The sequence below is a fragment of the Monomorium pharaonis genome, chromosome 7 (genome assembly GCF_013373865.1).
Source record: "Monomorium pharaonis isolate MP-MQ-018 chromosome 7, ASM1337386v2, whole genome shotgun sequence".
NCBI classification, from domain to species: Eukaryota; Metazoa; Arthropoda; class Insecta; order Hymenoptera; family Formicidae; genus Monomorium; species Monomorium pharaonis.
The window spans coordinates 23,937,595-23,948,431 of record NC_050473.1 but is presented as its reverse complement, the minus strand read 5'-3'; the positions used below and the strand labels follow the sequence as shown (position 1 = coordinate 23,948,431).

The 10,837-nt window shown below is 39.8% G+C and overlaps 1 protein-coding gene across 1 annotated transcript; it reads right to left on the bottom strand.

Annotated features, from left to right (window-relative positions):
- Positions 1–6,483: 6,483 nt before the first annotated feature.
- On the bottom strand, positions 6,484–10,013 carry LOC118646698. The gene is made up of 3 exons (XM_036290150.1): positions 9,067–10,013; positions 8,549–8,976; positions 6,484–8,399 (listed from the first exon to the last, which is right to left on the bottom strand). Exons 1-3 carry the CDS (start codon positions 10,011–10,013, stop codon positions 6,484–6,486), a joined length of 3,291 nt encoding a protein of 1,096 aa, XP_036146043.1.
- Positions 10,014–10,837: the final 824 nt, after the last annotated feature.

The window sequence follows — 10,837 nt, the reverse complement described above, 5'->3', positions numbered from 1 at the left end:
TCTCGATGTTTAAAATGTCCGTCATTGTCGTACTGCGAATCCCAAAGATTGAAGAAATGCAACGTTTGACGCGGTAAGTTTCTTTTTCTCAGTGCAAACTTCTTTTCTTGATGATTGAAATTTACTATTAAATGTCGGTTTTGTAAACGATGTGTTATCTTTTACGTGCCCGTTCAATACGAGCATCTCACGCTGCGTCTACACAAGCGTTATCGTCGGAGTCGTACGTGCAATCTGACGGTGATTTCTTCTCCTCAAAAATTAAGCAATTGTCCGTGCTGATCGACGACACGTATCATCAAATCCGAAATGCTCTGTGAGGTGATCGGCAGATAAATGATCTGCCTCGGTGTTTCCGAGATCTTATATCCTGGTGCCACGTTCGGAGAAAATTCGTATATTGTATGCACACGCTTGTCATTATTGTATGCGCTCGAGGTCACGTTACATTCTATGCGGATAATGTTTACGTTGATAATGTTAATTGATAAGTCTGATTTGTACCATTTTCGCGGCTTTAATATACGATCTGAAGAAAATCCTAGCAACGATCCAATATTGTTGGGCTTGCTAAAATTTATTTTATAGGCGCATATTATCTCGCTCTTCATCGTATTGTTATTCGCGCGAAGTACTATCGGGAATCTTTATCACCGCTATCACCGCCATCGTTGTCTTCAAGTGGGATGTCATCATGCGATATGTGTGTAACGCTACCATCGTCTTGTTTTTCATTATCATTAGTTGCATATTCCAGATGTTTCAGCATTTTGTGTTTCAAAAACTCGTTTATGGCTTGCAGTTCGTACGATCCCTCGGGAATCGTAATTTCTACATCTTCTTCATCAAAGTAAAACTTATTATTCGAAGCATTTACATTCGGAATCGTATTGTAAGTCTCAAAGTTCATTAGACCGAGCTCGTAATTGTCATCGCTCAAATCTATAATTGGAAAGTACGTTGTAGTGAGGACGCTATCCTTCCCAGTTAGCGTAAGTATCAATGACATGATTGAAAAACCGTCTAACGAATACTGAGTTAATTCGCATGCTGTCGAGCTTTAAATTCATACGCATCGACCGTTCGGAGAAACTGTAAACACAATTGCCCACAAATGCTCTGATTGTAGGTTTGATAGGACGTTCGATTGTACTCTATCTTTGTCACATCGTCTCCGAAATATCGTACAAGTTCTTTAGGTGGCCGAAGATGACCAAAACTATCGAAATATATCATGTGATTGTCTCTCTTTGCGTACGCTACCCAATGAGTACCGGGACCCGTCACATCATCCAGGTTTACGATATCGCTCTCATTTCGTCGTGGACCGCTTATCGGTAATGCGTTACGCATGAAAACATCTCTAAAGTATGGAATACGCATACGAATAGCTAGTTGCTGCAGTTGCACATTTGTCATTGCACCCGCAGGCATTTTTAACGTTTTTTCGACGTTTTTTTTTTCCTTTCGTTGTTATACCTTTCCCGTATTTGTATGGAGCGAGGTACAGTCCCTTTCCACCTGTGTATGGACCAAGATACACCCCGCGACCTTCCCTCGTGTGATTGTGACGTTGTAACTCTTCGAGCTGACTTCGCGCGACTTTACTATCATTCACTGCTTTTGCCACGCTAGCCGCTCCACCGATCATGAATCCGAGTGCGCCCAATAACGGTAGAATCGGTAACATGCCGCCTCGTTTTGCTGTTGGAAGTATTCGTTTCTTTTTCGTTGTCTTTTTTTTCATTGTCGTCTTCTTCATGCCCATGCCAATCTTTGTTTTAGCTTTCATAGCTGCCCAAACGGCAGCAGCAGCAGCTTTCTCTTTTAGAGCTGAATCTTTTGCGATTACACGTCCTAACGCTTTCGTGGCGAGTACCTTATCCGCCGCGTGTCGTTTAGCGAGATTGTTATTATGAGAATAAGCAATATCGTGTTCGCGGCACGCTGCGTCCAATGGATTTACACCCTGATCGCCTCTGGCTAATCGTTTTTTCAAGTGTGTTCCCGGATCGCAAAACTGATATCCAGGGATATGTAGCTCGAAAGAAAGAGCGTTTATCAAGCGATTTAACAAACCACAACCCGATGGCATTCGCTACAATTCTTTATCAACGGTGCGGGACCGTTGAAATCAGGAATATCAGAGAGATGTGATAACAACGCGAATATCTTTGCTACTGAACGATTCGCGGTTCTGCGCGCATATAAATAGACGTTCGATCCTACCTTTTTACTTAGTAGAAAATGAGGTTCGTACGACAACCGTTGGCGATACGCGTTACAAATTATGACAACAAATTGTCACTGATAGGTGACAGTGGTGAGAAGCGTAAGCATGGTGAAATGCTGCCGAGTACTATACGTGCAATTATTTGCGGACCCTCGAATTGTGCTAAAACCAATGTCATCATAAGCTTGTTGGAAAGTCCGCACGGCGTACGTTTCGAGAACGTATACGTGTACTCAAAATCGTTGCAACAGCCGAAATATCGATACTTGGAGAATTTGTTAACATCGATCGATGAAATCGGTTACTTTACATTCTCTAATAACAGTGACGTTATTCCTCCGAGCGAGGCGCGTTCAAACTCAATCTTCATTTTTGATGACGTGGCGTGCGATAAGCAAGATACGATAAGAGAATACTTTTCAATGGGTAGACACTCAAACGTCGATAGTTTTTATCTCTGTCAGACGTATGCTAGAATACCTAAACATCTTATACGTGACAACGCGAACCTATTAATCCTATTCAAGCAGGATAATACCAACCTGAAGCATGTATACAACGATCACGTGAATACCGATATGACGTATGATGATTTTTGTACATTGTGTCGCGATTGTTGGCAGCGTGATTATGGATTTCTAGTGATAGATAAGGATAGTGAGCTTGCTAACGGACGATATAGAAGAGGATTTAATGAGTTTGCGATACCACGGAACGGTTAGTCGTTATCAATACGTCAACGTTAAACAAACGTCAACATGGCTGAAAAGAAAGATATACGCGAGCGTGAAAATATCGCAAAGGAGATAAATCAATCCAAAAAAAAACATCGCGCCTTGAAGACCGGTAGGATCGAAGAGGATATCGTGATCAAGAGACACTTTAAACCTCTCATTGAACCGCTGCAAAAAATTGTTGACAATTCTAGTACACATGCAATAAAAGAGGAGCCTCGTGACGACGTTGAAACGTCGTTTGTTCAAAAGGATACGACAAAGAGTAAGATAAAGAGGAAACGAAAAAACACTTCGATGGATCACACCTTAAACGAATCGTACCAACTTATGCGGTATACATTAAACGACGCGGTAAATTTGCCATCGATACAGGATGAGCAGCATCAGCATACGTTAAATGATGCAATGGATTCACCAGCGATGGATTCACCAGCAATAGCGTCCACGCCGCGTATGGTAGTTGTACAACCCAAGTCGCTCGAGAACGAAGATGTTTTCGAAACGACAGACGATTCGTTTGCAGCAATCGTTCGAAATCGTTTGCAAACACCTGTATGCGTTTCACGCAATATGAAATCGCTGGGACCCTGCGGATGGGAGCAGGGTGAGAGGACGTTGTGACAATAATGCTCACGAATGACAAAATAAATATTTAATGATTATATTACATTGATCTTAACGAATCTACTCGATCACTGAAAGTGAGGTTATTCAAATGAGATTGTCCATGCACGTAGTTAAAAACTGAGCTTACGAGAGTTCACTTTGAGATTAATCTGTTTATTCACTCGCTCGGGTCGATTATACTAATCGAACACCGGCCTGGTGAAGGTGATGCCCCTGAGCCGTGTGATCCACGTGGCGCCGGCCTGCGCTATACGTGGTGAGTTTTGAGCAGACGTTGATGATGCACTTGAGTCCACAGATGCGTTGACTAATGAGCTGACTTAATTATTCCTGAGCGTAGAATGAGAAAATCCACGGACTGAGAAACACACTAAATAACTACCGTCATTTACGATCACTCGTATTTACACACGGTCGCCATAGCACACACTGCTGATAACAGGCCGTCTTCCCGAGCCGGTCTTTCCTGCGCGTGCGCGATGCGCCGATCTTAGTTAATCCTTGTGCGTGGCGCTCGGCGGATGGTGCCATCTAGCCGATCGCCAAGTTAATATATTCAATGATTCTTGAACAACACCAGAGGGTCGAAAAGCGTTGTCGCAGCACTTTGGTCCGCTAGGTCAAGAGTACATCGGAGATTTCCTCAGCGGTCATGGTGAAAAAGAGAAAATTATAGATATCGTTTACGGTGTTTATCTGGGCAAGGATGGAATGATGCTTGGTAGTAAAAAGTTTGACGTGGACAGCGAAGATAACATAATTATCGACGGTATGCGATACGTTGGCACACCGGGTCTTTACGAACTAATCTTTAAAAGATATCCTGATGATTCCCTCTACACGGAAAACGATAAACGAAAGTATAAAAATATATTGTTGGTTACAAACGCACATAAACGAAATCACGTTTCACACGGTCGATTATTGAGCAACAAGGGATATAAGTATAAATATATAATTGCACCGTTATTAAATGATAAATTTACGATTGGAAAAGGATTACCTAATGTTGCGACATTAAATGATAACGCAATTGATTACGTGCACTGGGATGATCCCAACGAGCTAGTGGATCGCTTACGTTTGCTTGAAGCTTCGCGTCAAGCTGGTCACAATGCACATGACAATGAGATGTTGTCAATAATTGAGGAACTGCGCGAGGCTGGCCTTATTATAAATTAACGTGAAAGAACGTGAAACCAACGTGAAAGAACGTGAAACAAACGTGAAAGAACGTGAAAGAACGTAAAAGAACGCGAAAGAACGTGAAACGAACGTGAAAGAACGTAAAAGAACGTGAAACGAACGCGAAAGAACGTGAAACGAACGTGAAAGCACGTAAAAGAACGCGAAAGAACGTGAAACAAACGTGAAAGAACGTGAAAGAACGTGAAACGAACGTGAAAGAACGTGAAAGAACGTAAAAGAACGTAAAAGAACGAAATAAATCATAGTGTAATTTCATCGCGCGCGTTATTACTTGATCGATAGTTTGTGAAACATGAAATCATTGAAATTCAATAGACGCGTTAGTTCTGAGAGGTTGCGACTCGTTGAGGAACTGCATGCTCCAGCAAGAAGAAATTTTCCACGAAGACGTGTTATAGTTCAAGGATATGACGACTTGTGGCAGGCTGATTATCGTTGAGATGCATTCGTATTCGCGTTTCAACAAAGGCTATCACTACATACTCACTGTCATCGATGTGTTGAGCAAGTATGCGTGGGTCCACCACTCAAGAGCAAGGGTGGAAGCGAGACGGCTAACGCCAAGATAATTCGAGAGAGTAGTAGACATCCGAAAAACTTGCAAACCGATATGGGGAAGGAGTTTTACAACGTTCATGTACAGAAACTCTTGAAAAAACACGATATTAATCATTATTCTACGTACTCTGTAATGAAAGCGTCGGTTGTTGAGCGATTCAATCGCACGCTAAAAAAACGACATGTGGAAGCAATTTACGTTCAACGGTAATTACAAATGGATTGACATGTTACCACGTCTCGTGTCTACTTACAATACCCGAAAGCATCGAACAATTGGCACGCGACCCGTTGACGTAACGCCCGCGGTAGCTGAAAGACTCTTGGCTACAGTATACAACACTATAAAGATTTCCGGTCCAGCGAAATTTAAAGTGGGTGACTCTGTACGCGTAAGCAAGTACAAAACTGTCTTTGAAAAGGGTTATACACCAAATTGGACGACTGAGGTGTTTAAAATCATTAAAGTCCAGCATACCAATCCCGTAACCTATTTGCTCGAGGATTATCACGGAAAATCTATATCTGGAGCGTTCTACGAGTACGAATTACATCATACGACTCATCCGCATGTATTTCTCGTGGAAAAAATATTACGCAGGAAGGGTGACGAGGTCTACGTAAAGTGGTTGGGATTCGATGGATCACACAATTCATGGATACACAAAGACAATATCATTTGATTCATATAGAAAAAAAAAACGTTTATTTATTATAAACATACAAAAGTACAATGTATAAAATATACAAATAAATTTTTATGATATATAACAAAGAGTATCTTTATTATCCCTTCTTCCTTATCCTTAATATATAATAGGTATAAAAATCTTTTTTCGTACGAGTTTTAGATATATAAAAATATATGTGAAATATAAAATACAAAGACGCAGAAATATAAAATACAAAGACGCAGAAATATAAAATACATAAAATATGTGTAAAATGTATAATATATACAGTATAAAATGTAAAACTACAAAAATACATGTAAAATGTAAAATACATGATATAAAATATACAAATATGAAATACGTATTTAATACAATATATTACAAAGGTATCCGCCAATGTCCCCACGGCAATGTCTCAATCGAATCCGGCACGAGATATCGTTTGTCATCGTACGGGCTCATTTTTTTTTTCAAATATCGTGTATACTTCGTGTAACTTTGATCGTATACATGATTGACGACGTGTCATTTCGATTTCATCACGGAGACAGCGTGTATAATCATCGAATGTTATAGTTCGCGCGACGACGCTGCTCTTGACACCTTTAGCTTTTTTGGTGTCATTCTTCCCATCCACTCTCATTGCATACATTTTCGCCCTGAGTCCAACAAACTCGATCATTATCGCACCGTTGTTCTCATCCTTCATCAGACCCGGCACTTTTTTATTTTCAAGAGGCATACCGTATGCATAATCGCTGGTGTCGAATCTTGCAATATCGCGTTTCATATTTTCATAAATATTCTCACACTCGACATGATATATGAGACTGTCGGTATCGGTATACATTACTTTGCATTTATCGCGATACAGTGATAGCATGTACTCGTGGTGAAATTCATACAAACAGATTTTGGAAATGTCGAGTATACACATTCCTACATAGATCGGCTTGTTGAATTTCACCTCGAGATTACGCAGTTCGATAGTGATTAGGTTCTCTGAAAATACGTTTCTACTATGAAAATTAGGTTTTGCGATCATTGCCTCCGCGCCGTACCGTCCGTTCCATTTTGTTAACAGTTTTACGTCAACGTGATTGCGCACATTCTCCATAGTTTTCCCGAATACCGCATTATTCATAAGTTTATATAAATTTTTTTCGAAATCATTTTTTGCAAGGGTTCGGAATTGTGTGTTTAATTCAATATACTTGCGGAGCCATGGAGATTGTGCGAATTTTAACACGCGGTGTATTTGTATTACGCGGAGACCATGACGCATGCACTGTTGCAAGTTGCGATAATGAATGATGTAACGCTTCTTATCGCAAACAGTTGCAAGCAATTTCTCTTCTCGCGTACCGGGCGGCTTGTCGTGCGTCGGACAGAACGGTAGATCGGCGTGCGCGTCGTGAAGATTTTGAGGATACTCAAGATCAACCTCGAGAATGTAACCAGTGGGTAAATCCGGAGCAATTGTGTTCACGTTAAAATTTAAGATATCTTCAACCCATTGAAATTTAGCGTAAGGCAAAGGTTGGCACATTGCCCATCCGTATAAATTATTGACGTCAAAGTACATCAGGTACGACGACGGTTTAGATGAGTCGTACGACTGCATGTACTTATTATTCGCTTGTGCATATCTACCTGAACATTGACTTAAACCTTCACGTATACCGCGCTCAATGAACAATATCATGTCAATGTCTGTGAGTAGTTCAAATGTAATTTTAGTATATTTTAGCATAGCATCCCACGTATATCCGGGGAGTGTATAATAATGTGCAGGATCGAGACCATAACTTTGAATACATGTGTCACGAAAATTTTTAAAAATGTCAGCTAATAACAAAACATCTGTTTTTAAATATAAGTCACTGTATTCACCTAGCTTTTGAATAGAGAATCGCTTCCAGACATTCTCAGCGTGCGCGTAATCGCTCTCGGACACCGTATCACCGGTCAAGCTACTGAAAAATGATTCGCGCGGCGGTAAACACGTGTTTTGCAACTTGTCCGCGCAATCCACATATTCATAAGGAAATACATCCTTCCGCGTTAATAAACTAAATTCTTCGCTAGATAAATTTGAAAATTCTGACCGTACAATTTTTAATTTATCAGTATTAAGATATGACGCTAATTTATCAAGACTAGTGTAAAGGAATCTACATGAATCAATGAATCTTAGCTGGATATGTTTTTGCAAATCTTCTTCGGTGGTATCTTTAACGGTTTTGGTAAAGAAAATATACTTTTCTTTTGTGATTGGTAGTAAACTAACTCCACCTTCAAACGCGGTTGCTATTTCCTTTATTATAAAGTGTGAATCATAACCTGATAAATTGTGGAAAACTATTGGAATGTAATATGAATTTTATAATTCAAGTTGCAATTTGAATGTGCAGGACCACGATATTTACCGGTTAAATGGCAATGATCGCGCACTCGCGTATCATCCGGCGCGAACAAATTATTACATATATGACAACGCGTCGCGTTACGGTATGCCTCCCACTGTTCTTTTGACAATGGAATCATGGGAACATTAGCGGATAAACGCGTCTTAACATTATGTGACAATTCTTCTAGCTGTTTTGTAAACCACGTGACGCAATCAGGATCGCGACAAAATCTATACACGGATAACGTATCGTCAAATGAGCATTGCACATAGTATCCAATGCTGAATACCTGATGGTGTTGGTATTTGTATGATGTTGATTCTTTCTCCATGTTAGATTGCGTCTTCTGCAGCACACACTCCAAGTTAGCGTATACAACAAATGGAAGTTGCTCCTTGTTCGTCGGGTTACGGAATTTCAACCACTTGTCTTTTTCACTCGGTAAAAGAATTGCGCAGTCGTTCATCTGATTACAGTCCGCTGTGTAGGATTCTAACTTTTCCTCGGAATGAAAGTAATGTAGACATCTGTGAATAATAAAAGAAAAAAATATTTAATTTACTATTATTTTATTTAAAAAAATGTATAAATATGTTTATAAAAGAATTATTACTTACCGATCACAAATGTATACTTTTCCATTGTGTTTGCTCACTTGCAAGCTCACGAGGCAGGACAAATTTTTTATCCATGTGAAATGGCCTATGTTATCGTTGTGCGGTTCTTGCATGTACAATAAGTTTACATGTTTCTCCTTCTTGTTATCGGAAAGTCGCAGGGGGACAAATCTATCCTCTTCGACGCCGTACACATTAATGGAAATGTTGTTATTGAGTCGCTCGAATTTTTTAATGTCTTTCAGCGCGATTGGAAACTCTATGTCACCAAAATTTAGAACTGTTGAATAATGTGGGTACGACGACACTCTATCACTATGTCTTTCTGCAGGATGTAGAGCGGCGACCACTGACCATGCGAAACATGCATTGTCTTCAGATTGCACGTTCACTACCGCTCTTTTCAGCATAATAGGCCGTGGTAATGTAAAATGGCATCCCGCACGCATAGAATTATATTTATTTATATTAATAGTTAAATTTAAAATACGTGATAACGCCCACCCACTATCGCGTTCTTGAAATTCTTCGAGCAACGCTAACGTAGGCTCGATAACGTACAACTCATACCATTCATTTAAATCTGATAATTGAAAGAGTGTATAATTTTTTGTATTTACACTCTTGTTGGCACGTTTATCTCCCGCTATAAATTCGCCATTGAACGCGGTGTTCACTTTTATACTACCATGTTTGTCTATTGTCTCCCGCACTCGCTCTAGCACAATGTCTTTAGCATCTTCTAGAAAATGACGAGGCTCAATGTGACGCACGTTAATCACTGCACCGGTTAAGATACGGCTCTCGAACGCAGTATCTATTTCGCGCCACTCAAGTCTTGCGTTATTAGTATCGTCACTAGTGCTCGCGTAGTTACCACCAACGTGCATAAAACGTCTTTCCAATCGCACCTTTTCACCCGCGAGTCGAGCGATTCTCGCTACCATAGATTCCCAGACAGCACATGTAGATTATGAGAACGATAATAGGATATTGCGAAAGTATATTGCAATATTCGTATAATATTAGAGATACGTCTGTGATATGGCGAGTATATAACGTACTATGTCCGCGTTGCCTTATCCCATAGAATTTCGCTGGCAGTTTATGAGAATATACCGAATATATCTCAAGAATGTTATACGTATGTCTAAAGTATATCTTCAGTATATTCACAATATGTCTACAGTATGTTCGCATTATATGGGCTCATGCATAATGAGAGGAATAAGGAACAAGGAATTAAACATACAGAATTAGCAAGAAGAAATAAGAAGAGGAATTAATCATTTCGCACATCAGGAAGCTATCGCAAAAATGAAGCGTAATATATGTTGAATACGCTGGGGTGCTTTGGGAAATTATGCTCAGATAATTGTAGGTTATAATCTAAATAATATATGTATATATACAATATATATATATTATTATAGTTTACGTTACTATATTATATCTTATATATATACCAGAGTTATCTGGGCGTAATTCCTGAGAAAACCACGTTGTCCGTGAGTTCGTGTTCGCACGTTCACACCCTACACTTCACCACGTGTCTGCATCACACGGCAGACGAAAATGCGTAACGTTACAGATCATAGATAGCGTTGACATGATTCACTTTCGATATTACGCGGATATTTTGGAAATATGTGATAGATATACATGAGATATATCATAGGATATTTTACGGATGTTTTGAGTATATTAGATATAATCTCAGTATATTCAGTAGGAGTTGCGAAGTTCAGTCGCTATATTCTAAGTTTATCTT

Coding starts and splice junctions, on each gene's coding strand:
- LOC118646698 (XM_036290150.1), bottom strand. CDS start 10,013: ATGGTAGCGAGAATCGCTCGACTCGCGGGTGAAAAGGTGCGATTGGAA. Junction 8,977..9,066: donor AAAGTATACATTTGTGATCG/GTAAGTAATAAT, acceptor TATTATTCACAG/ATGTCTACATTACTTTCATT. Junction 8,400..8,548: donor AGAACAGTGGGAGGCATACC/GTAACGCGACGC, acceptor ACATTCCAATAG/TTTTCCACAATTTATCAGGT.